The sequence below is a fragment of the Salmo salar genome, chromosome ssa04 (genome assembly GCF_905237065.1).
Source record: "Salmo salar chromosome ssa04, Ssal_v3.1, whole genome shotgun sequence".
NCBI lineage: Eukaryota > Metazoa > Chordata > Actinopteri > Salmoniformes > Salmonidae > Salmo > Salmo salar.
The window spans coordinates 80483430-80509906 of record NC_059445.1 but is presented as its reverse complement, the minus strand read 5'-3'; the positions used below and the strand labels follow the sequence as shown (position 1 = coordinate 80509906).

The 26477-nt window shown below is 42.5% G+C and overlaps 1 protein-coding gene across 1 annotated transcript in view; it reads left to right on the top strand.

The window, feature by feature from the left end:
• The first annotated feature begins 6222 nt into the window (after positions 1 to 6222).
• The window catches only part of LOC123742502 (teneurin-2), a 35921-nt gene continuing 15666 nt past the window's right edge, over positions 6223 to 26477 (top strand). Inside the window, exon 1 of the mRNA XM_045717389.1 lies at positions 6223 to 6543. Coding sequence (XP_045573345.1) covers positions 6276 to 6543 — 268 coding nt within the window. The 5' untranslated portion in view covers positions 6223 to 6275. The remainder of the gene's footprint in view (positions 6544 to 26477) is intronic.

The following is a 26477-nucleotide window of genomic DNA, read 5'->3' as shown; positions in this document are numbered from 1 at the left end:
TGTTTACATTCATAATTATGTGCTGATATGATGTAATTGAGAGTAGACTGGCTTGAGGATCAATTTGTCCTAGAATCGTTGTGGTTAAAAGGGCTTAAGTAATTATTGCAGGTTATTCCATTCAGTCCTTGTCTCTTGCTTAAGTTATGCAGGGCCGGTTCCAATTAGCAATGGAACTTAGGTTTACGAGTATTTTTAGCGCTGCCTCTTTCCTACAACAGCCGACAATGTAGCGCATGTTTCCCGAAACACCACTCAGAGAGAACAGTCGCTGAGTGTGACGTTGGAACATGTGTCGATACTGATAGGATGGAAAGAAAGGCGGGGCTGCTCTCGGAATCAGCTTTCTCAATTCAAATCACCATTAAATTTCTAATTATTTCACAATACTGATGACGGGCCAGCTCTAAGAGAGATATTACCACCTACGGCTGCAAATATCGAGGAGGCTTATTCTAATGCTTACAGTAACGATGTGTGGGTAAACTCACTGTGGAAGCCAAGCCAGGACAAAAATAGCCGTATTACAACCTATGTGTTGTGATAATTGCGTTGTTTGCTCTATAACCTGTTAGTTCATATCCCTTGCCACCGTGATATATACCCCTAAGTCCGAGACAATAAGCAGACACAATGGCAGAATAAATTCAACACCTGTGTTTCATCATTTTACATTTACATTTTAGTCATTTAGCAGACGCTCTTATCCAGAGCGACTTACAGTAGTGAATGCATACATTTCATACATTTTATTTAATGCATTTTTTTGTACTGGCCCCCCGTGGGAATCGAACCCACAACCCTGGCGTTGCACACACCATGCTCTACCAACTGAGCCACAAACCGGAGAGATGAATTCCACAAAACATATTGCATGTAACATACAGTTACATGATCTACAGCATGGTCAAGAAAGTTAATGTTTGACATTTTCGGACTACTAAACTACTGATTTAGAACCATGGCGCGAAGAAAACAGGAGGTGCCTTCAATATTTCAGCACCATTTCAACTTTAACATTTCAACATCATCAACTCACCTATGCTTCTAATACAGTGACAACTAAAAGATAACAAAAATCTATTTAGTCCAATCAACATAAGCTAAATATGATATGGCTGTCCATGGTACTGATTTCTCGCTCTCTCTCTCTGTGTGTGTGTGTGTGTGTGTGTGTGTGTGTGTGTGTGCGCTTGCAAGAATAAAAAAAAACATGTTGACTCACCCTACTTAGAAAGAAACAACAATTTTTCATTTATTTTATTTCACCTTTATTTAACCAGGTAGGCCAGTTGAGAACAAGTTCTCATTTGCAACTGCGACCTGGCCAAGATAAAGCACAGCAGTTTGACACATACAAAACAGAGTTACACATGGAATGAACAAAACATACAGTCAATAATACAGTGGAAAAAAAGAAAACAAAAAGTCTATATACAGTGAGTGAAAATTAGGTAAAATAAGGGAATTAAGGCAATAAATAGGCCATGGTGGCAGAGTAATTACAATATGGCAATTAAACACTGGAATGGTAGATGTGCAAATAGAGATACTGGGGTGCAAAAGGAGCAGAATAAAGAAATAAAGAAATAAATAAATACAGTATGGGGATGAGGTAGATAGATGGGCTGTATACAGATGGGCTATGAACAGGTGCAGTGATCTGTGAGCTGCTCTGACAGCTGGTGCTTAAAGCTAGTGAGGGAGATATGAGAGTCTCCAGCTTCAGTGATTTTTGCAGTTCGTTCCAGTCATTGGCAGCAGAGAACTGGAAGGAAAGGCGACCAAATGAGGAATTGGCTTTGGGGGTGACCAGTGAGATATACCTGCTGGAGCGTGTGCTACGAGTGGGTGCTGCTATGGTGACCAGCGAGCTGAGATAAGGCAGGGCTTTACCTAGCAGAGACTTGTAGATGACCTGTAGCCAGTGGGTTTGGCGACGAGTATGAAGTGAGGGCCAGCCAACGAGAGCGTATAGGTCGCAATGGTGGGAAGTGTATGGGGCTTTAGTGACAAAACGGATGGCACTGTGATTGACTGCATCCAGTTTGTTGAGTAGAGTGTTGGAGGCTATTTTATAGATGACATCGCCGAAGTCGAGGATCGGTAGGATGGTCAGTTTTACGAGGGTATGTTTGGCAGCATGAGTGAAGGATGCTTTGTTGCGAAATAGGAAGCCGATTCTAGATTTAATCTTGGATTGGAGATGATTGATGTGAGACTGGAAGGAGAGTTTACAGTCTAGCCAGACACCCAGGTATTTGTAGTTATCCACGTATTCTAAGTCAGAGCCGTCCAGAGTAGTGATGCTGGATGGGCGGGCGGGTGCGGACAATGATCGGTTGAATAGCATGCATTTAGTTTTATTTGCCATCCTCTTTCATGTTGCCGAGGCTACCTGTCTAAAATGCTTGCTCGCTAACCTAACTTTCTTTTATGGGCAATAATGAATCAGCTAGTTAACATTTGCCAACTACATCTAGCTACATATAGAACTTCCATCCTCTTAGGCAAGAATCGCCATCAGTCCAAATCCGTATCTCCATCCATGTCTAATTTAACAAAGGGACAATTTTAGCTAGCTAGCTGGCCACTGGAGGAAAGCAGCACAACGAGATGCAACAATTCCCGTTTTTTTCTGTCAATCATGTTTGGTTTTTGATGCGATTGGTGTGAAGCCAAATCCACCTGGCTTCCCTTGACACTTTTTATATCAGGACCATTCACGGTTGAGCTTGTTCAGTTTAGTGCAACGCTGATTGGCTATTATTTTATATAAGCTTTATGAAGAAAGGCCAAATGCTCACTGGCTTCCCTTGCATTCAATGCTATGTGTGGCAACAACGTCATACTCTTTTTGACCAGACTGTATCAGATAGATTGGCTACACATACAGAGACAGAGGGGCACTCTTTCGTTCGCTCGAAAGCTTTCTCCGGTGAAATGCATTCAGCTTCTTGCGATTTGAAGGAAAATTATAAAAAAAAACAGAGGGACAAAAGATATTTTTTAAATTATTGTTTTCTTCGTAAATGTTTTGGGGAAGGCTGGCTTCCCTTGGCCCCTATGAATACACGCCACTGAATGCTTACCCAACAAAAATGAATATGATTTGGCCCGTCATTGCACACGTTAGGCTACACATCATGACATATATTGAGACAAATTACAGACGGTAGCCTACAGGTAGCAAAATATAACTCAATTTATTCAACATTAAATGTTTTCAATATAAATGAAATAGGTGTATATAGCCTACTGTAGTCTATTTACACTGAGTGTAAAAAAAACATAATGAACATCTGCTCTTTCCTTGACATAGACTGACCAGGTGAATCAGGGTGAAAGCTACGCTCCCTTATTAAATACACTTATTAAATCCACAATCAGAGGGTGAATGGGAAAGACATTGTATGGTAGTAGGTGTCAGGCACAACACTTTGTGTCCAAAACTGCAACACTGCTGGGTTTTTCACGCACAACAGTTCCCCATGTGTATCAAGAATGGTCCACCACCCAAAGGACATCCAGCCAACTTCACACAACTGTGGGAAACATTGGAGTCAACATGGACCAGCATCCCTGTGGAACACTTTCGACACCTTGTAGAGTCCATGCCCCAATGAATTGAGGCTGTTCTGAGGTCAAAAGGGGGTGCAACTCAATATTAGGAAGGTGTTCCTTATGCCTTGTACACTCAATGTATATTTGAATGCAGTCATCTCAGGTTTCATTTGAAGCACTTGTTTGTATAAATTGCAAAGACATTGACAACTTTGTATTCGTGGTAGTCAACTTTGTTCTGAAATGATGGGCAGTCACAGAGAGACGGATAAACCATGTGATTCTATGTTATATGAGATCCTTGGTGTATAATGTGATGCGGGAGGTGGAAAAAAAGCATCTGATGGCACACTTACCTGTTAGCCATTGGATTACGAGTGTTTTCAAGTGCAACGTCAATAATGATGGTTTTGGGAAAAGACTCTGAGATTTAACGATGCTCCTACGAAGGTTCTTACGATGAACTTAGCCTTAAGATGCTTTTGGGAAACCGGGTCCAGGTTGAAAGCTCTTTAATAAGAACCCTTAGTGCACTTCATCTTGATAATTGCTACAATACCTCATATAGCTTCACGTATCCCTGCCTTTGATGTTTTCATTCGGCTCTAACCGCTCCTCCTTAATGCTGTTTCACCACTCGATCCACGTCTCTCTCTCTGCCCCGAGGCTCCACCATGAGTCTCTCCTGGCTCTCAAACTGATCTTTGACAATCCAGCATGGATCCTTTTGTCCTACTGAACACAATCCCATCCCTCAATCTGTGACCACAAGCAAGGTTGGCTGGAGTCATAGTACATGAGAGACCTACATAAAATAAACTAGCCATTATTTGTCATCATGACTCTCTCCTTGTCTATTGTTGAGTGGGTTATTATTGTCAGTCCAGATGAGCGCCAGTGTTTACCACTTCACATGATGAGGCCTTTGTGAGTATAAGTACTGCTGGTAATCAATGCCCAGAGCGGAGATTCCTCTTGATTATGTAAACACTTCAAATAAAACCTTATTAAAAGTATGGATCTGCCCAGAGCAACAAGCTCAGTCAGTGGAATTAAAGAAATGCTGCAGAACTTTGACTTCTAAATGTTTTTTAAACCTCCCCGCTTTAGGCTGGATGTGTCAATGCATAGTTCATACATGCATAATCAATTAACAGAGTTACTGTTTTACCTCAATTAACCACAAAATCCCATGTTTTTCTGGAAGCTGTGCTGCGCCATTTTCCCTGAATTTCCCCCCACCTGGGCCAGCCCCTTAGCAATTTAAGTTCTAGCCAATGAGCTTCAGCCCCTCTCCATTTGACTGACAGGTAGAAAGATGCACACACAGCAGAGCGAGAGAGTGAGCAGTGACGTGGTGCACATATCTGCACAGGTAGTGAAATGTTCGGGGACCACTTTTGGCTCATGAGCGCTTCTTTCAGAGCTACTGGCTAAAAAGTATACATAAGTACCGGAGAATCTCTTTAAGACAATGTTCAAAAGCTTCCTATGCAAGCTGTTATCAATAGAGTTTTCCTTGTTTCCTGGAAACATTTGTAACTACAAAAGGTTAAGAGAAAATAAGTGTTTTTTCATACACTGCTTATCGGTTGTTAAAGTGTAACAAGGACAACTTAATAACAATCTTTCCAACGTATGTCTGTGAGCTTCAAATAATAGTCCTTTTGTACTATTATTTTGTGCAATTCACTTGAACCTGTTGCTGTGTGAACATTAAGCTGGATCAAAAAAGGAATCTTACTGTTTTGTTCTAACAGAAGTCTACTATTTAAAAAAAGATGCATTATACTACCTGCTCTTTGAGGCCATAGTTTCCTGCTCCTCTCAGTAGCTGGTGGTGGTGGAGGCCCTGGCTGGTTTCTGGCTGGGTTAGCACAGCCTCAGCCTAACAGACAGATGCAGAGTGGGCTGGTGTCAATGTGGAGCGTCTGGAAGGATGCCTCCTCCCTCCAGCAGAGCCTTCTAGCTATGATTCTCTCTCTCTCTTCACTGTGTTAGTCAGAAAATAACTTACTCACCAAGTGATAATGAGCCTGAGACATGGTGAGTATCCCCAGTCCTCGTCCCTCCTGTTGAGACTGCCTGCTCGCTGTGTGTGTGGGGTGGGGGGGGGGGGTGTTCTGACTGTGTTTTGACAGTGTAGTCAGTCAGGTGTTGATAAGTGTCTGTATATATCTTTAACCTCAGCAGGAGATGTGGAATGGGACAACTAAATCAATCCCCATGGGGCTCTCATTCTGTCGACATGACGTCTCCAAAATAGACGCGCACTGTTAAATGCTTGTGTGGTATATTTCTTTCCATTTCTTCAGAAACAGTTTGACTCTCACAGGCAGCATAAGGGATTATATCTCATTGTGTAGGAGGATAGGTACTGAAGTTAAGAACCTTACCTAAGACAACACAGGCTTTGAACCAGCATTTATCGTCTTCAGTCCTTTTTTTACTCTGTCTTGCAGTTCAGTGCAGCATGATTTTAGTATTTTAGAAAGTGAACGCATTACTTCGGTGTGTCTGTTTTCATGCTCACTCTGCGCCTCTCTCTCTCTCTCTCTCTCTCTCTCTCTCTCTCTCTCTCTCACTCTGCGCTCTCTCTCTCTCTCTCTCTCTCTCTCTCTCTCTCACCCCTCCCTTGCTGTCACCCCTAACAGCTGAGAGCCTTGACCTGAACCAATCCCCTAAGAGCAGCAGCGCCAGTCACCGTGGAGATGGACATGAAGGAGCGTCCGCACCGCTCTCTGACCCGGGGGCGCTGCAGGAAGGACTTCCACAACGCCACTGCATCCCTGCAGCCCGAGGAGTGCCGCGTGGCCACCCAGAAGTCCTACAGCTCCAGCGAGACGCTCAAAGCCTATGACCGCGACACACACCTGCACTACGGGGGCTGTGTGGCTGAGCTGGTGCGCCACGAACACCAGGAGTACGTCCGCCAAGGTGAGCTGGTGCACCACGAACACCAGGAGTACGTCCGACAAGGTGAGCTCCACGTCTCTGTTTCTGTGTCTGTCTCCACTGAACTGGGATTTTTTTTCATACATTCCTCCCGTTTCACAGGGTCTTCCTATTAGCCGCTTGTCGGGACTGCTTTCCCTTCCTCAGCGTGTGTTTTTGATGATGGTTTACTAAAGGGAACCTCCCACCTCCCCAGTGCAATTCAAGAATAGACAATATGCAGAGATAATGTATTGAGCCTGTTGACTACTGCACAAACCTTTTTGCTACATAACTGTTTTTAATTGGTTGATGTTGTATAGGCTTACGTTTTTTAAGTCATGTCGTATTTTTATTTTTTTAAATTTTGCAGTAGATCTTAGCCTCCATTTTGACTTAGAAAGTGATCTCGGCTCAGAAAAGTTTGATGACCACTTTTGTATGCACAATTTTGTAACTCTCACGTTGATTCATTTGATCAAACACATCTCTGTTGGGCTCATGGACACACAAGTCAGATGGTGGGCAGGCGTATTAGTGTCTGGGAGGAGAGATAAGCTACATCATACACAGGCTGGGCTGCTTCTGGCCCGTACACTCAGCGGAGAGGGAGTCAGTCCTAATAGAATGGAATGCTGCTGGCTCCCTGCACCACCAAAGTTTACATCTAGAAAGTCATTGAAACACAGCAAAGACAAACTTCAGTTGGTCATAGTCTATCACCCTTTCTCCTTTTGTCACCCTAACAAGTCATCAATTCATATATAAACCTTATTTTAAATGACGGACACTTTCGAATATCATTCTACTGGAGTGAAATGGATAACAAAAGTCATTCCCCAATCAAAGACATTCAGTCGCAAGGCGGTTTCCTAACACTTGTCTGTAATCATTCATTATTGTTAGTGGAAATAATCAATAGTGATTGCTGCCATATCTCAACTGTAAAATCGAAATGGTTAGATTCACTGTCGTGTTTTATTTTTAAAGGTGAAAGGTATTTCTTAGCTCTACAAAACACAAAACATCCTGAAGGGTTTCAGCCCTCTCATGACAACAGATACCGTGGTGTACACACTGCTTCCTTCAGAGTTCAATACACCCTCCTTCCTTTAGAGTTCAATACACCCTCCTTCCTTTAGAGTTCAATACACCCTCCTTCCTTTAGAGTCCAATACACACTGCTTCCTTTAGAGTCCAGTACACACTGCTTCCTTCAGAGTTCAATACACCCTCCTTCCTTTAGAGTTCAATACACCCTCCTTCCTTTAGAGTTCAATACACCCTCCTTCCTTTAGAGTTCAATACACCCTCCTTCCTTTAGAGTTCAATACACACTGCTTCCTTTAGAGTTTAATACACACTGCTTCCTTTAGAGTTCAGTACACACTGTTTCCTTTAGAGTTTAATACACACTGCTTCCTTTAGAGTTCAGTACTCTGTTGTTATAAAAAAAAGTACCACTAGTTGATAGGTTAATTGACGTTCAGAACAGAGGGCAGACACTTCCAGGTGCTACCTACAAATCCTCTCTCACTTCATAATTAATCTTTAACATGAAAAATGTTATGTGACTTTTACTGACTAATAATTATACTGAGTTCACTACCATGTATGACCTAGGTTATGCAGCTTTGGCTCTATAGGTGTATGATTTATTGACAATTTTGATACCTTCTGGAAACAAAGCTTGTTTCATAAGGAGGATGGCATCCACCCAAATCATTCGGGTTCATGGTTCCTTTCACAGCATTATAAGGCTGCGTTGAGACAATGACTTATCAGTGATCCAAGCCCAGCTCAGTTAATCCCTACCATTGTGTCGCTGAGTGTTCATAATGTTTCAGCAAATGTACATTGGCCAAGGGGCGAAGGAAGACACAATGTAAGTAACAACAATTTATGTCCCTCTTACTGCCCTGAATTCCTCTGCAAAACCATCAGCTGTTGTATGCAGTAATCATGTGTCTATGAACCAGAGTTATACTGTTAGCACTAAGGCGGTGTGCCCTAGTAGGAAATCCACTGTGTGCAACTCACCTTGCACTAACATAAATAACATGAGCATGTCTACCTTCGCTAAGCTTCCCAGTAAAGCAATGAAAACAATCAAGCATCCCAGAAAATTGCTAAAAATTGCCCACTTTAACATACGTAGCTTAAGAAACAAGGTTCATGAAATCAATAATTGTGACTCACCATCTGGATCTGGTCTTATGTAGCAACCAGCTGTTTTTTTTTTTTACATTGGATAGAAGTAGAGACTCAGAGCTACAAAATGGCATATCATACACTGAATTTGAGGAAACAATGGGAAAGTAATTCTGCATTAAAAGTTGATCAACTTGTAAACTCACTTTTGAGAAAAACGTCTTTCAATGTTTTGGTACTACTACTGGAGAGCCCTTCTTTGTCTACACCCATTCAGCATAGTTCAGACATCTAAGCGAGAGAGAACAGCTCACTGAACATTACTCGCCCTAGCAGAGCTGGTTAGGCTGTTACAGTATGTTATCCAGAGCATTGGTGACTGCAACTGTGCTGTCAGATTGTGTGTTTCGCATTCAGACGCACACTAGACGCTCTGGCCAATAAGTAGGGTTGACGCTCTGACCTCACAACGACAGTCAACGACAGCACCCAAGCTAACATTGGCTAGCTACTTGCAGACACATAATGAGAGAACACCCCACTCTGATGATTTTACTACCCCTAGCAGAGCAGTTTAGGCAGTTTTCATGTCATCCAGAGCGTTGGTGACTGTAACAGTGCTGCTGGCAACAATTTAATTACGCTTTGTTGCCAACGTTTACTGACACCAGACATATTCAACGGGTCTTGAGCGTTCAAACATTCATCAGTTATTCTGCCCTCTGGCACACTAAGATGAGAGTCTTTTGTTAAGAAATGTAGCTAAATAGCTAGCTAGGTAAACAATGAATCCTAATGCATGATGTAACATTAGTTAGCGAGCCAGCCAGCTAATGTTAGCTAGCTAGCTAACAGTACACTAACTTGAAATTAAAATACTTTGTCAAAATTAGAGTGGAGTCTTTTGTTAAGACATGTTGCTAGCTAGCTAGCTAAACAATGGACCATAATCACAACTCATGACATTACTACCTTGCATGAATCTGCAGGAGGCTAACCAACCAGGTTCTATGGTTATAACTAGTCAAGCAAATGTGTCTGAGATACGAAGAATAAGATCAAACATATAACATTAGCTGGCGACCCAGCCAGCTAATGTTAGCTAGCTAACAGTACACTTGAAATGAAACCACTTTGTCAAAATTAGAAACGTGTAATATCTGAAAATGTAGCTAGCTAGACTATCTTAACCGTGGTCTGAAATCGGAGTAGATGGCCAGAGCAAATTTACCAACTAGTACGTCTATCAACAGTTGCAGTGACATTCTGTTGAAATGGACACTTGCATAATGGAGTCCTTTTGTTAAGACATGTTGCTAGCTAGCTAGCTAGCTAGCTAAACAATGGACCATAATCATAACTCATGACATTACTACCCTGCATGAATCTGCAGGTATCTAACCAACCAGGTTCTATGGCTATAACTAGTCAAGCAAATGTGTCTGAGATGCGAAAAATAAGATCATACACAACGTTAGCTAGCGACCCAGCCAGCTAACGTTACCTAGCTAACAGTACACTTGAAATGAAACCACTTTCTGTCAAAATTCGAACAAATGCATTTTGATTAAAAAATGTATTTTTTACGTTCAAACAGGTCTCCTGTGAAGTCGTGACTTGCGACATATGCCTAGTTTCCTGAATCGGTTCACAATTTGTTAGAAACTCACTTAGATAATTGGTTATCCTCTTGACGGTCGCCTAGGATAGGGGGCGCTACAGCAATTTTTGAAAACAATTTGTTCCCATTTTAAACGGCCTCCTACTCAAACTCAGAAGCTAGGATATGCATATAATTAATACTTGTGGATAGAAAACACCCTAAAGTTTCTAAAACTGTTTGAATGGTGTCTGTGAGTATAACAGAACTCATATGGCAGTCAAAACCCCGAGACAGATCGTAACAGGATGTGGAATTCTGAATTGCGGACTCAACTTCATCACTTTGCCTATAAATCACACCATGAGCTATGGTTCATTGAGCACTTCCTATTGCTTCCACTAGATGTCCCCAGTCTTTACAAAGTGGTTTGAGTCTCCTACTGTGAAAACTGACAGAATGAGAGTCTGTGGAAAGTGGTCACATGGAGAGGGCCATCACCATTATGACGCCGGCGCCCCTGGCTACCCTCCCCTTTCGAAACGTTTAGAAAGACAATGCAATCGTCCCCCTTGAATCTTATTGGAGCTCTGGTTGAAAAAGGCCCTAAAGATTTATGTTTTACAACGTTTGACATGTTTGAACGAACTTAAATTTTAAAAAAATGCATTTTGTTGAGAGAGAAGTCCCGCGCACGACGGTACTTTTGGAGCAGCCTTCAGAACGCGCTAACAACAACAAGCTATTGCGACATAAAGGATTAACTTTTTCGAACGAAAATACATTTGTTGTGGACCTGGGATTCCTGGAAGTGCCTTCTGATGAAGATAATCAAAGGTAAGGGATTATTGACAATAGTATACAAGAGTAGATTTGATATGCGATTGTTCCAAGATGGCGCTGACCTGTAACGGTAGCCTATTTTTCTGAGTATCGCATCCCCTTTTATCGCAAAGTGTGATTACCCAGTAAAGTTATTTTTAAATCTGGCATTACAGGTGCTTTCAAGAGATGTTAATCTATAAATCTTAGAATGACAATATTACATTTTAAAAATGTTTTCGAATAGTAATTTAGTAAATTGTAGCGCTGTTTCACCGGATGCATTTGAGGGAAATTAGTTAGTCAACGTCACGTGCCGATGTAAAATGCTGTTTTTATATATAAATATGAACTTTATCGAACAAAAGAATGCATGTATTGTGTAACATGATGTCCTAGGAGTGTCATCTGATGAAGATTGTCAAAGGTTAGTGCTGCATTTAGCTGTTTTTTTAGTTATTTGTGATGCATGTGGTTGGTCGGAAAATGGCTATGTGGCTACTTTTACGATATACTCCTCTAACATAATCTAATGTTTTGCTTTTGCTGTAAAGCCTTTTTGAAATCGGACGACGTGGTTCGATTCAGGAGAGGTGTATCTATAAAACGATATACAATAGTCCTATATTTGAAAAAAAATATATTATTACATTTTGTAAAGAAAATGGCGATAGGATTTTTCGCTGGATGTTGATCCCGCATACGGGACGAGCCCGTCCAGAGGTTGTAACATCTACAGAAAAGACAGAAATGCAAAGGTGGAGGTGTTGCCGTTTATATTCAGAACCACATTCCTGTAAAGCTTAGAGAGGATCTCATGTTAAATACTATTGAAGTAATATGGCTACAAGTTGACCTGCCTCATTTAAAGCCCATTCTGTTGGGAAGATGCTATAGACAGCCAAGTGCTAACAGTCAGTATCAGGATAATGTGTGAAATGCTTGATAATGTATGTGATATCAACAGAGGTATATTTTCTGGGTGATTTCAATATTGACTGTCTTTCATCAGGCTGCCCACTCGAGAGAAAGCTTCAAGCTGTAACTAGGTGCCTACAACCTGGTTCAGGTTGTCAGTCAGCCTACCAGGGTAGTTACAAACAGCACAGGAATTAAATAATCAACATGTATTGATCACATCTTTACTAATACTGCAGAAATTTGATTTATAGCATCCAAATCCATCGGATGTAGAATCTCAATATAATAGCCATATCTAGAAAAAACAAAGTTCCAAAGGCTGGGCCTAATATAGTGTATAAGAGATCATACAATATGTTTTGTAGTGATTCCTATGTTTTTGATGAAAATAATTGAAATTATATGCATTGGTTTCGAAATTTAATTGGAATTCACTGCAATGTTGTAGTTCCCAAGGTATGTGAAACCTGATTAGCCAATTTGCAGTACGTTTTCCAATCGGTTGTACTTTCATGGTTTTGCAGGAGTTTCATATTATTAGTTCAGTGGAAGACTACCTACCTGTCCCGCATAATTCAAAACCAAGGCAGCATTGAAAATGAGAGATTCCTTTTCACATGGCTAGCAGGTAGCAAGCGTTTTTTGATATTTAAAAAAGTTCAGGGTGCAAAATGTCATCAGCAAAGAAAAATAAGGCAGATATCCGCTCACTTATTGCCTCTTGGACAAAGGAATATGGATTCGTTTTACAGAAGGACCGATCTGTTTGCACTCTCTGTTGTAAAACTGTTGTTTGTCAGACATCAAGTGTATGGCGTCATTTTGAAACGAGACATGAGAAAAACTTCAAGGATGAGGAGAACAAGGCTGAAGGAATCAAGAAGGCCGTGTCCAGGTATGAAAAGCAAAGGAGTGTGCTTACAAATCTATATGCAGTCAAACCAAGCTACAGGGGGAAGCTACAAAGTTGCTCAGTGCATTGCTAAACATGGAAAACCATTTACTAATGTGGAATATGTGAAGGAGGCTTTCCTCAGAATTTCGCAGACTTTATTTAATGGATTGCCTAACAAAAACACAATCATCTGAAAGATCAAATACATGTCTGTGTCTGCCAGAACTGTCTGCCAGAACTGTTGAAAAGGCGCGTTACCGAGATGGTTGAAAATGTAAAGGAGCAGCAAACTGTAGCGTTAAAAGATGCACCTGTGCAGAGATAAGATTGGCCACCCCGTAGTTAAATGCAGTGGTAGAAAAAGTACCCAATTGTCATACTTGAGTAAAAGTAAAGATACCTTAATAGAAAATAACTCAGGTAAAAGTGAAAGTCGCCCAGTAAAATACTACTTGAGTTAAAGTCTAAAAGTATTTGGTTTTAAATATACTTAAGTATCAAAAGTAACTGTAATTATTAAAATATATTTAAGTATCAAAGTAAGAGTATAAATCATTTCAAACTCCTTATATTAAGCAAATCAGGTGGCACCATTTTCTTGTTTTTTAAATTTATGGATAGCCAGGGGAATACGCCAACACTCAGACATCATTTACAAAAAAAAGCATTTGCGTTAATGTAAATGCTTCAGATCAGGTATTGGGGATGACCAGGGATGTTCTCTTGATAAGTGTGTGAATTGGACCATTTTCCTGTCCTGCTAAGCATTCAAAATGTAACGAGTACTTTTGGGTGTCAGGGAAATATAGGGATTAAAACGTTTTCTTTAGGAATGTAGTGAAGTAAAAATACAAGTTGTCAAACTAATGGGGATCCATAACAAACCCCAGGAAGAGAAGCTGCTGTCTTGGCAGGAACTAATGGGGATCCATAACAAACCCCAGGAAGAGAAGCTGCTGTCTTGGCAGGAACTAATCGGGATCCCTAATAAGTACAGAAACAAATACACAGTGGGTGCAGGTTTTATTGTGAAGTTTTAATTTGACTTTTTCACTTTGTAGGTATGGTGACACAACCTAGGCTTTTGCCTGTGGTTCTGAGATGGGTTTGATGTGGAATTTACTTCTAAGGTTGCACACAGAACTGCATCTCTCGCTCTCAGCATTATTCAGTGTGCCCTGTGAGAGGAACTCTGTTAGAGATCAAAGGAAGACAGGAGTCATGCAGGATGGACTCTCTGAATATGCAGCTCTGTAGAAACCCACTGAAGATACTAAACAGTCTGCCTCCCACACCCGAAGCCATGGCTCACCTTGTCCTCACCTCACTCAAACACCACACAGCACTTTACTCCATGGAGAGACTTTACCATGGAGAGACTTTACCATGGAGAGACTTTACCATGGAGAGACTTTACCATGGAGAGACTTTACCATGGATAGCTAGTTGAGATGTCAACCTTATGAATATGATGTTATGAGACAGAATTGAGGGCAAAAGAGTAGTGCTGAGCAATTAATTGACATTTTGGTTATTTTCCTGTTTTTATACAACTAATTGACCAACATCGTTTTTGGGGGTTGTTTGTTTATTGTTTGGTGAACTCAGTGTGCAGTTTCTCTAGAGATAAATTGGATCAAGCCTGAACTGTGCAACATAGTATGGAGTTGTAGTTTCCAACAGGCCAATATTTCACATAGTTTAACGCAGAAAACGTGGTAATTAAGTACAATGACAATAATCAATTTATTCGCCTTGTCCCGTTTTTGTTTATTTTATGACTGCTACATAAGAAGCAGAAGAATGCACGATCCAGAGGTATCTCTGTTCCCTCCACCCTCTATTCCCTCTGTTTTATCCACCCTCTATTCTCCTCCACCCTCTATTCCCTCCACCCTCTATTCTCCTCTATTCTCCTCCACCCTCTATTCCCTCCACCCTCTATTCTCCTCCACCCTCTATTCCCTCCACCCTCTATTCTCCTCCACCCTCTATTCTCCTCCACCCTCTATTCTCCTCCACCCTCTATTCTCCTCCACCCTCTATTCTCCTCCACCCTCTATTCCCTCCACCCTCTATTCTCCTCCACCCTCTATTCTCCTCCACCCTCTATTCCCTCCACCCTCTATTCTCCTCCACCCTCTATTCTCCTCCACCCTCTATTCCCTCCACACTTTATTCCCTTTATTCCCTCTATTCTCCTCCACCCTCTATTCTCCTCCACCCTCTATTCCCTCTGTTTTATCCACCCTCTATTCCCTCTTTTCCCTCCACACTTTATTCCCTTTATTCCCTCCACCCTCTGTTCTCCTCCACCCTCTATTCCCTCCACCCTCTATTCTCCTCCACCCTCTATTCCCTCCACACTTATTTCCACTCTATTCTCCTCCACCCTCTATTCCCTCCACACTTTATTCCCTTTATTCCCTCCAACCTCTATTCCCTCCACCCTCTATTCTCCTCCACCCTCTATTCTCCTCCACCCTCTATTCCCTCTATTCTCCTCCACCCTCTATTCCCTCCACCCTCTATTCCCTTCACCCTCTATTCCCTCTGTTTTATCCACCCTCTATTCCCTCTTTTCCCTCCACACTTTATTCCCTTTATTCCCTCCAACCTCTATTCCCTTTATTCCTTCCACCCTCTATTCTCCTCCACCATCTATTCCCTCCACCTTCTAGTCACCTATTTCCTGGCAGGTGATGTGGGTCATCAGTCACCGTGGAGAAATGAAGGCATATAAGTGTCTGCGTGTACAGCTTGAACTCTGCAGTCAGTGTTCAGGGGTGTGTGTGTGGGGGCCCTGTGTCAACCACAGCCATATGGTGGAGGATTTCAGGTAGAGCAGGAGATCCTCCTAATGAACCAGGGCTGATGCACGCCTTCACAGCCGCGGAAAGCCGAGCCAACCACTCCCTTAAGAGCAGTTTGGCTCCATGCAACATCTGCTGTCATGTACTTCTGCTCCCCGGTTCAACCATTACCAAACACAGCTCTACCCCGAACACAGCGCCAATGTCGTTTAGCCTATTCTAATTTGGCCGCATTGTGTGTGTGTGTGTGTGTGTGTGTGTGTGTGTGTGTGTGTGTGTGTGTGTGTGTGTGTGTGTGTGTGTGTGTGTGTGTGTGTGTGTGTGTGTGTGTGTGTGTGTGTGTGTGTGTGTGTGTGTGTGTGTGTGCCCTATACATGTTCCAGTCAAAATCCAGAACATCACAAAAACATGTCTAGAATACAATATTGAGTGATATACAGACAACAAGATATAATGTTGATAGCGAAATAGAGCTGGGACAGACGGAGAGGAGTGGCGGAAGACACTGCCATTAACATTGTGAGAATCCAGAGTGACTTCATTACATGAGTTGTCACCGAGATTATCATTTTCATAGTCAAGAAGACCATTTGTCCTCTTTGGCTTAAGGAGCTGTGTGCGGGCTGTGCAGGCTAAGATGGGATGCAGTATTGATGGTGTTGTGGCTGCTGGTGTGCTCTGTGTCTGGAAGAGACTGCTGGAATATAAATGAGCCTTTAGGGGGGAGGAGAGAGCTGTGGTGGGGGGGGGGTCTGGGGCTAAACAGCGTGAGTGTGAGGAAATGGCGAGCGGAGCAGTACACTAGGACAGGTTTCCCACAAATCCCAGGTCATGGCCGTGCCACTGTGATCTGAAGACATGGCAGAGGGCAGGAGACATGCAATTCAGTGTATTTGTTCCTGCCGTATCCACCTCAAAGCCTGTTCTGTACATTATGCACTGTGTAGGTTCAGTAGGCCATTGATTCATTTCAATGCTCACGGTAATAGTAGCATACAGCAAAAACAGGGGATTGGATGGTGAGATGACATTTTGTAGGTCAGCGCGAGGGCTTTAGTGTGAGAGGGCTTCAGTGTGGTTTTAATACTGTAGACCTCAGAGACTGTGCACTGTTAGCTTGATAATTCCATTAGTGACGTCACAATGCATTCTCAGCTCTAGTGCACAGATCGTGATCTTTCATCCTTCTCTCTCCCCATATACAGTCAGTATATCACCTTAACCATTTAGGAACACCATTTATTCTCACTTGTCATTTCTAGCTCCCTTATCCTATTTTCCCTGTTTCCCTCAGAGGGCAGAGTATGAGACAGACAGAGGAAGGGTTTCTTTCACTTTGAGGATGGGTGTGATGTGAATGTTGGGTTAAGGGTGTAAAGGCCAGTCGTTCGTTAGGTTATAGGGGAGGTGGCTGCACCGTTTTCTGTTTCCTTGGTATACTGTAGGTCTGATTGACCGGAGACTTTATCTTGGTTCACTCGGACATTTTACATGGAGACATACACTACCGTTCAAAAGTTTGGGGTCACTTAGAAATGTCCTTGTTTTTAAAAGAAAAGCCAATTTTTTTTGTCCGTTAAAATAACAGCAAATTGATCAGAAATACAGTGTAGACATTGTTAATATTGTAAATGACTATTGTAGCTGGAAACGTCTGATTTTTTAATTTTTTTTATGGAATATCTACAGAGGCCCATTATCACTCCTCTGTTCAAATGGCACTTTGTGTTAGCTAATCCAAGTTTATCATTTTAAAAGGCTAATTGATCATTAGAAAACCCTTTTGCAATTATGTTAGCACAGCTGAAAACTGTTGTTGTGATTAAAGAAGCAATAAAACTGGCCTTCTTTAGACTAGTTGAGTATCTGGAGCATCAGCATTTGTGGGTTCGATTACAAGCTCAAAATGGCCAGAAACAAAGACCTTTCTTCTGAAACTCATCAGTCTATTCTTGTTCAGAGAAATGAAGGCTATTCCATGCGAGAAATTGCCAAGAAACTGAAGATCTCATACAACGCTGTGTACTACTCCCTTCACAGAACAGCGCAAACTGGCTCTAAACATAATAGAAAGTGGAGTGGGAGGCCCCGGTGCACAACTGAGCAAGAGGACAAGTACATTAGAGTGTCTAGTTTGAGAAACAGATGCCTCACAAGTCCTCAACTGGCAGCTTCATTAAATAGTACCCGCAAAACACCAATCTCAATGTTAACAGTGAAGAGGCAACTCCGGGATGCTGGCCTTCTTGGCAGAGTTTCAAAGAAAAAGCCATAACTCAGACCTGCCAAAAGAAAGAAAAGATTAAGATGGGCAAAAGAACACAGACACTAGACAGAGGAACTCTGCCTAGAAGGCCAGCATCTACAATAGTCATTTACAACATTAACAATGTCTACACTGTATTTCTGATCAATTTTATGTTATTTTAATGGACCATTTTTTTAAATTTTCTTTAAAAAACAAGGACATTTCTAAGTGACCCCAAACTTTTGAATGGTAGTTTACAAATGTACAGGTAACTGCCAAAATAAACGAAACACCAACATAAAGTGTCTTAATAGGGCATTGGACCAGAACAAGCCAGAACTAGTGTCTGGACTAGGGTTGCAAAATTCCTGGAACTTTCAATAAATTCACTGGTTTTCCCAAAATAACGGTTGGAGGATCCAACCAGGATGGGAGCCTCCAACCAGGATGTGAGCCTCCAACCAGGATTTCTGGAAATTTCCCTGAATTGTGCAATATCTGGAACTCTATTGGAGGGATGCGACAACATTCTTCCACAAGAAATTCCATAATTTGGTGTTTGGTTGATGGTGGTGGAAAAATCTGTCTCAGGCACCATTCCAGAATTTCCCATAAGTATTCAATTGGGTTGAGATCTGGTGACTGAGACGGCCATGGCATATGGTTTACATAGTTTTCATGCTCATCAAACCATTTTAATGATCACTTGTTCTCTGTGGATTAGGGCATTGTCTTCCTATGGGGGCATAGCCATGGTAGCCAAAATAATCACAATTTTCTTTTGCCTGCCCAGCATTTTTATAGATGACGGGATGTTAATGTTAATTGACTCATTCATCCCCTCTCCTCTTCCCTGTAACTACTCCCCAGGTTGTTGCTGTAAATAAGAATGTGTTCTCAGTTAACTTACCTGGTAAAATAAGGGTTAAATAAAACTTTTTTTTTGTTTTAATTGTATTGCTTAATTAACTCAGGAACCACACCTATGTGGAAGCACTTGCTTTCAGTATACTTTGTATCCCTAGTGTTTACATTATTTTGTAAGTTACCTGTGCATTCTTGATTACAAAGAACCATGAATAGCATAATATGTTTATGTATGAATGCCACAATTGTACTAATGAGCAGTTGACACAAGGCATTCACGTCTTGTCTTCGCAGATGGGTTAAGGAAGCACAAGTCATCACATTTGATTAGCTCAATACTTTAAACTTGGTATCTTTCTGAACCATACGACGTGAATAATTCACTATGCGAAGAAAAAGAATGTAAGGCAGTGCTGGGAACTTCATTGGTGGTATAGTGACCTCAACTTTTAGAACATTTGAAAGGAGTAGTTTGAGTACATTCAAGTTTAACCTTGACTAGCTTCCTCATGTTGAGTGAATACAAAACTTGGAAGTGTGGCAGTGTGAGATTCAGTAAGGGAGATTCACTATAATTGCTATGGAGAATGCCCCTCAATGCTGGTGTTACCCTTAAGCCCTTAAGCCATTAGCACACCATTCAAATCAAATCAAATGGTATTTGTCACATGCTTCGTAAAACAACAGAAATAGTGACATAAGGAATAAATACAGAGTGAGTAGCAATGACAAGTAAAAAAATAACATGGCTGTATAGAGGGAGTACCTGGACTGATGTGCAGGGGAATGAGGTAATAACATGGCTATATACAGGGAGTTCCTGGACTGATGTGCAGGGGAATGAGGTAATAACATGGCTGTATAGAGGGAGTACCTGGACTGATGTGCAGGGGAATGAGGTAATAACATGGCTATATACAGGGAGTTCCTGGACTGATGTGCAGGGGAATGAGGTAATAACATGGCTATATACAGGGAGTTCCTGGACTGATGTGCAGGGGAATGAGGTAATAACATGGCTGTATAGAGGGAGTACCTGGACTGATGTGCAGGGGAACGAGGTAATAACATGGCTGTATAGAGGGAGTACCTGGACTGATGTGCAGGGGAACGAGGTAATAACATGGCTATATACAGGGAGTTCCTGGACTGATGTGCAGGGGAACGAGGTAATAACATGGCTATATACAGGGAGTTCCTGGACTGATGTGCAGGGGAACGAGGTAATAACATGGCTATATAGAGGGAGTACCTGGACTGATGTGCAGGGGAATGAGGTAATAACATGGCTATATACAGGGAGTACCTGGACCGATGTGCAGGGGAACGAGGTAATAACATGGCTATATACAGGGAGTACCTGGACCGATGTGCAGGGGAACGAGGTAATAACATGGCTATATACAGGGAGTACCTGGACCGATGTGCAGGGGAACGAGGTAATAACATGAGTATATACAGAAGGTACCTGGACCGATGTGCAGGGGAACGAGGTAATAACATGGCTATATACAGCGAGTACCTGGACCGAGTCGATGTGTAAAGAAACGAGGTAATTGCGGTGGCTATGTACATTTAGGTATGGGTAAAGTGACTAGGCAACTGTGTGTGTGTGTGCATAGTCAGTGCAAGAGAATTAATGCAAAAAAGGGTCAATGCAGGTAGTCTGGGTAGCCATTTGATTAACTATTTAGCAGTCTTGTTTAGCAGTCTTATGGCTTGGCGGTAGAAGCTGTTCAGGGTTCTGTTGGTTTCTGCCGTGCGGTAACAGAGAAAACAGTCTGTGGCTTGGGTGGCTCTTTCAAATAAAATGTAGACCTCCTCTGACACCCTCTGGTATAGAGGTCCTGGATGTCAGGGAGCTTGGCCCCAGTGACGTACTGGGCCATACTCACCACCATCTGTAGCGCCTTGTGGTTGGTGCCTTGCAGATCCCATACCAAGCTGTGATGCAACTGGTCAAGATGTGCTCATTGTTGCAGCTGTAGAACTTTTTTGAGGATCTTAGGGCCCATGCCAAATCTTTTCAGCCTCCCAAGGGGGAAGAGGCGCTGTCATGCCCTCTTCAAAACTGTGTGGGGGTGTGTGTGTGTACCATGTTAATTCCTTTATGATGTGGACACAGAGGAATTGAAGCTCTCGACCTGTCGTCTGTGGCTCTGTTGGGGTATGAGAATTGGAGTGGCTCCAAGGTGTCTGGGATGATGGTGTTGATATGAGCCATGAACAGTATTTTAAAACATTTCATCGCTATAAATGTGAGTGCTATGGAGCGATAGTCATTTAGGCACTATGCGTCATTTTCTGGAGCATTATGGTGGTCTGCTTGAAACAATTTGGTATTACAGACCAGGTCAGGAATAGATTGAAAATGTCAGTGAAGACACTTGCCAGCTGGTCAGCACAAGCTCTGAGTACGCATCCTGGTATTCAGTCTGGCCCCGCGGCCTTGTGAATGTTAAACTGTTTATAGGTCTTACTTAAATCGGCAACGGAGAGCGAGATCACACATTCGTCCGGAACAGCTGGTGCTTTCATACATGGTTCAGTGTTGCTTACCTTGAAGTGAGCATAGAAGGCATTTAGCTCGGATGGTAGGCTCACGTAGCTGGGTAGATCGCGGCTGGGTTTCTCCATGATAGTTTGCAAGCCCTGCCACATCCGTTGAGCATCAGAACCAGTGTAGTAGGATTCAATCTTAGTCCTGTATTGATGCTTTGACGCCATCTGTTTGATGGCTCGTCGGAGGGCGTAGCGGGACTTGTTATAAGCATCTGGATTAGTGTTAAATCAAATCAAATGTTTGTCACATGCTTCGTAAACAACAGGTGTAGACTAACAGTGAAATGCTTACTTAAGGGCCCTTCCCAACAATGCAGAGTGAAATGGGAAAATAATATAATAAACATTTTGAGAATAACATGAATAATAAATACACAATGCATAACAATAACTTGGCCATATACATGGGGTACCAGTACCGAGTCGATGTGCAGGGGTACAAGGGAATTGACCTAGATATGTACATAGAGGTAGGGGAAAAGGGACTAGGCAACAGGATAAGAAAACAAAAAAATGCTCATCCAGAAGTGGCGCTCCTAGTGGCCGGAGACTTTAATGCTGGCAAACTTAAATCTGTTTTACCTCATTTCTACCATGTCACATGTGCAACCACAGGAAAAAAACTCTAGACCACCTTTACTCCACACACAGAGATGCATACAAAGCTCTCCCTTGCCCTCCATTTGGCAAATCTGACCATAATTCTATCCTCCTGATTCCTGCTTACAAGCAAAAAACTAAAGCAGGAAGTACTAGGGACTCGCTCAATACGGAAGTGGTCAGATGATGCGGATGCTACACTACGGGACTGTTTTGCTAGCACAGACTGGAATATGTTCTGTGATTCATCCAAAGGCATTGAGGAGTATACCACCTCAGTCATCGGATTCATCAATAAGTACTTCGACGACATCGTCCCCACAGTGACCGTACGTACATATCCCAACCAGCATGCATGAGAGCACCAGCTGTTCAGGACGCCTGTGTGATAACGCTGTCGGTAGCCGATGTGAGCAAGACCTTTAAACAGGTCAAATTTCACAAAGCCGCGGGGCCAGACGGATTCCCAGGACGTGTACTTAAAGAATACACGGACCAACTGGCAAGTGTCTTCACTGACATTTTCAACTTCTCCCTGACCGAGTCTGTAATACCTATGTGTTTCAAGCAAACCACCATAGTCCCTGTGCCCTGGACTTCCTGATGGGTCGCGCCCTGCTGCTGGAAAAACGTAGGTGTTATGGCTTTACACCCCCTGCATCAATATGTGGATAAAGAGTTACTTGTCTAACAGAACACAGAGGGTGTTATTTAATGGAAGCCTCTCAAATATAATCCAGATAGAATCAGGAATTCCACATGGTAGCTGTTTAGGCCCCTTGCTTTTAACATTTTTTACTAACGACATGCCACTGACTTTGAGTAAAGGCAGAGTGTCCATGTATGTGGATGACTCAACACTATACACGTCAGCTACTACAGCGGCTGAAATGACTGCAACACTCAACAAAGAGCTGCAGTTTCTGAGTGGGTGGCAAGGAATAAGTTAGCCCTAAATATTTCTAAAACTAAAAGCATTGTATTTGGAACAAAACACTCACTAAACCCTAAACCTCAACTAAATCTTGTAATAAATAATGTGGAAATTGAGCAAGTTGAGATGACTAAACTGCTTGGAGTAACACTAGATTGTAAACAGCCATGGTCAAAACATATTGATGCAGTAGTAGCTAAGATGGGGAGAAGTCTGTCTATAATAAAGCGATGCTCTGCCTTCTTAACAACACTATCAACAAGGCAGGTCCTACAGGCCCTAGTTTTGTTGCACCTTGACTACTGCTTAGTCGTGTGGTCAGATGCCACAAAAAAGAACTTAGGAAAATTGGCTCAGAACAGGGCAGCACGGCTGGCCCTTGGATGTACACAGAGAGCTAATATTAATAATATGCATGTCAATCTCTCCTGGCTTCATCACTACTTTTATTTATGTCTGTCTAAACTACTGGCACACAGCTCGGACACCCATGCATACACCACAAGACATGCCACAAGAGTTCTCATCACTGTCCCCAAGTCCAGAACAGACTATGGGAGGCACACAGTACTACATAGAGCCATGACTACATGGAACTCTATTCCACATCAAGTAACTGACGCAAGCAGTAAAATTACATTTAAAAAACAGATAAAAAACACCTTATGGAACAGCGGGGACTGTGAAGCAACATAAACATTGGCACAGACACATGTGTGTGTGTATAACACACACACACACACACACACACACACACACACACACACACACACACATAAAATTGTATAAACTGCCTTAATTTTGCTGGACCCCAGGAAGAGTAGCTGCTGCTTTGGCAGCAGCTTATGGGGATCCATAATAAATACAAATACAAATACCTGGCAGTGTGGTGCCAGGACAACAATCTCTCCCTCAATGTGAGCAAGACAAAGGAGCTGATCGTGGATTACAGGAAAATGCGGGCCAAACAGGCCCCCATTAACATTGACGGGGCTGTAGTGGAGCGGGTCGAGAGTTTCAAGTTCCTTGGTGTCCACATCACCAACGAACTATCATGGTACAAACACACCAAGATAGTCGTGAAGAGGACATGACAACACCTTTTCTCCCTCAAGAGTCCCCAGATTCTCAAAGAATTCTACAGCTGCACCATCGAGAGCATCCTGACCAGCATCACCGCCTGGTATGGCAACTGCTCGGCATCTGACCGTAAGGCGTTACAGAGGGTAGTGCGTACGGCCTAGTACATCACTTTGGCCAAGCTTCCTGCCATCCAGGACCTATATACTAGGCGGTGTCAGAGGAAAGCCCAAAAAATTGTCAAGGACTCCAGTCACCCAAGTCATAGACTGTTCTCTCCGCCACCGCACGGCAAGTGGTCGGACCAAATGTCTAGGACCAAAAGGCTCCTTAACAGCTTCTACCCTCAAGCCATAAAACTGCTTAACAATTCATCAAATGGCCACTCGGACTATTTACATTGACACCTCCACCTCCACCCCTCCCTCCATTTTTTTTTACACTGCTGCTACTCGCTGTTTATTATCTATGCATAGTCACTTTACCTACATGTTCATATTACCTCGACTAACCTGTACCCCAGCACATTGACTCGGTACCGGTACCCCCTGTATATAGCCTCATTACTAACCTGTACCCCAGCACATTGACTCGGTACCGGTACCCCCTGTATATAGCCTCATTACTAACCTGTACCCCAGCACATTGACTCGGTACCGGTACCCCCTGTATATAGCCTCGTTATTGTTCTTTTATTGTGTTGCTTTTTATTATTTTTTTTCTTTAGTTTATTTGGTAAATATTTTCTTAACTCTTTCTTGAACTGCATTGTTGGTTAAGGGCTTTTAAGTAAGCGTTTTACGGTAAGGTGTACACCTGTTGTATTCGGCGCATGTGACAAAGTTTGATTTGATAGATAATATACAGTATCAGCAGCGTATGTGATGAGTCAAAAGGGTCAATGCCGATATTCGGGGTAGCTATTTGGTTGACTTCACTGAACAAAAATATAAACACAACATGCAATAATTTCAAAGATTTTACTGAGTTACAGTTCATATAAGGAAATCAGTCAATGTAAATAAGTTCATTAGACCCTAATTTATGGATTTCACATGACTGGGAATACAGATATGCATCTGTTGGTCACAGATACCTTAAAAACAAAGTAGGGGTGTGGATCAGAAAACCAGTCAGTATCTGGTGTGACTATTTGCCTCATGCAGCGAGACACATCTCAATCACATAGTTTATCAGGCTGTTGATTGTGGCCTGTGAAATGTTGTCCTACCCCTCTTCAATGGCTGTGCGAAGTTGCAGGATATTGGCGGGAATTGGAACACGCTGTCGTACACATCGGTCCAGAGCATGCTGAATGGGTGACATCTGGTTTGTATGCAGACAATGGAAGAACTGGGACATTTTCAGTTTTCAGGAATTGTTTACAGGTCCTTGCAACATGGGGCAATGTATTATCATTCTCAAAAATAGGGTGATGGCGGTGGATGAATGACATGATAATCGGCCTCAGGATCGGTCACGGTATCTCTGTGGATTCAAGTTGCCATCGATAAAATGCAATTGTGTTCATTGTCAGTAGCTTATGCCTGCTCCTACCATAACCCCACCGCCACCATTGTACACTCTGTTCACAACGTTGATATCAGCAAACTGCTCACCCACACGACACCATACATGCTGTCTGCCATCTGCCCAGTACAGTTGAAACCAGGATTCATCCATGAAGAGCACACTTCTCCAGCCTGCAAGTGGCCATCGAAGGTGAGCATTTGCCCACTGAAGTTGGTTATGACGCCGAAATGCAGTCAGGTTAAGTCGCTGGTGAGGACAACAAGCACGCAGATGAGCTTCCCTGAGACTGTTTCTGACAGTTTTTGCAGAAATTCTTCTGTAGTGCAAACCCACGGTTTCATCAGCTATCCGGGTGGGTCATCTCACACCACCTCGCAGGTGAAGAAGCCAGATGTGGAGGTCCTGGGCTGGCATGGTTACACGTGGTGTCTGCATTGGGGTGGCAGCGTAGCCTAGTGGTTAGAGCGTTGGACTAGTAACCGAAAGGTTGCACGTTCAAATCCCCGAGCTGGTATGGTACAAATCTGTCATTCTGCCCCTGAACAAGGCAGTTAACCCACTGTTCCTAGGCTGTCATTGAAAATAAGAATATGTTCTTAACTGACTTGCCTAGTTAAATAAATAAAAATTGTGATACCGGTTGGACTTACTGACAAATTCTCTAAAACAATGTTGCAGGTGGCTTATGGTAGAGAAATAAAAAATTAATTCTCTGGCAGCAGCTCTGGTGGACATTCCTGCAGTCAGCATGCCAATTGCACGCTCCCTCAAAACTTGAGACATCTGTGTTATTGTGTTGTGTGACAAAACTGCACATTTTAGAGTGGCCTTTGTGTAATGATCATGCTGTTTAATCAGCTTCTTGATATGCACACCTGTCAGATGGATGGATTATCTTTGCAAAGAAGAAATGCTCACTAACAGGGATGTAAACAGATTTGTGCCCCAAATTT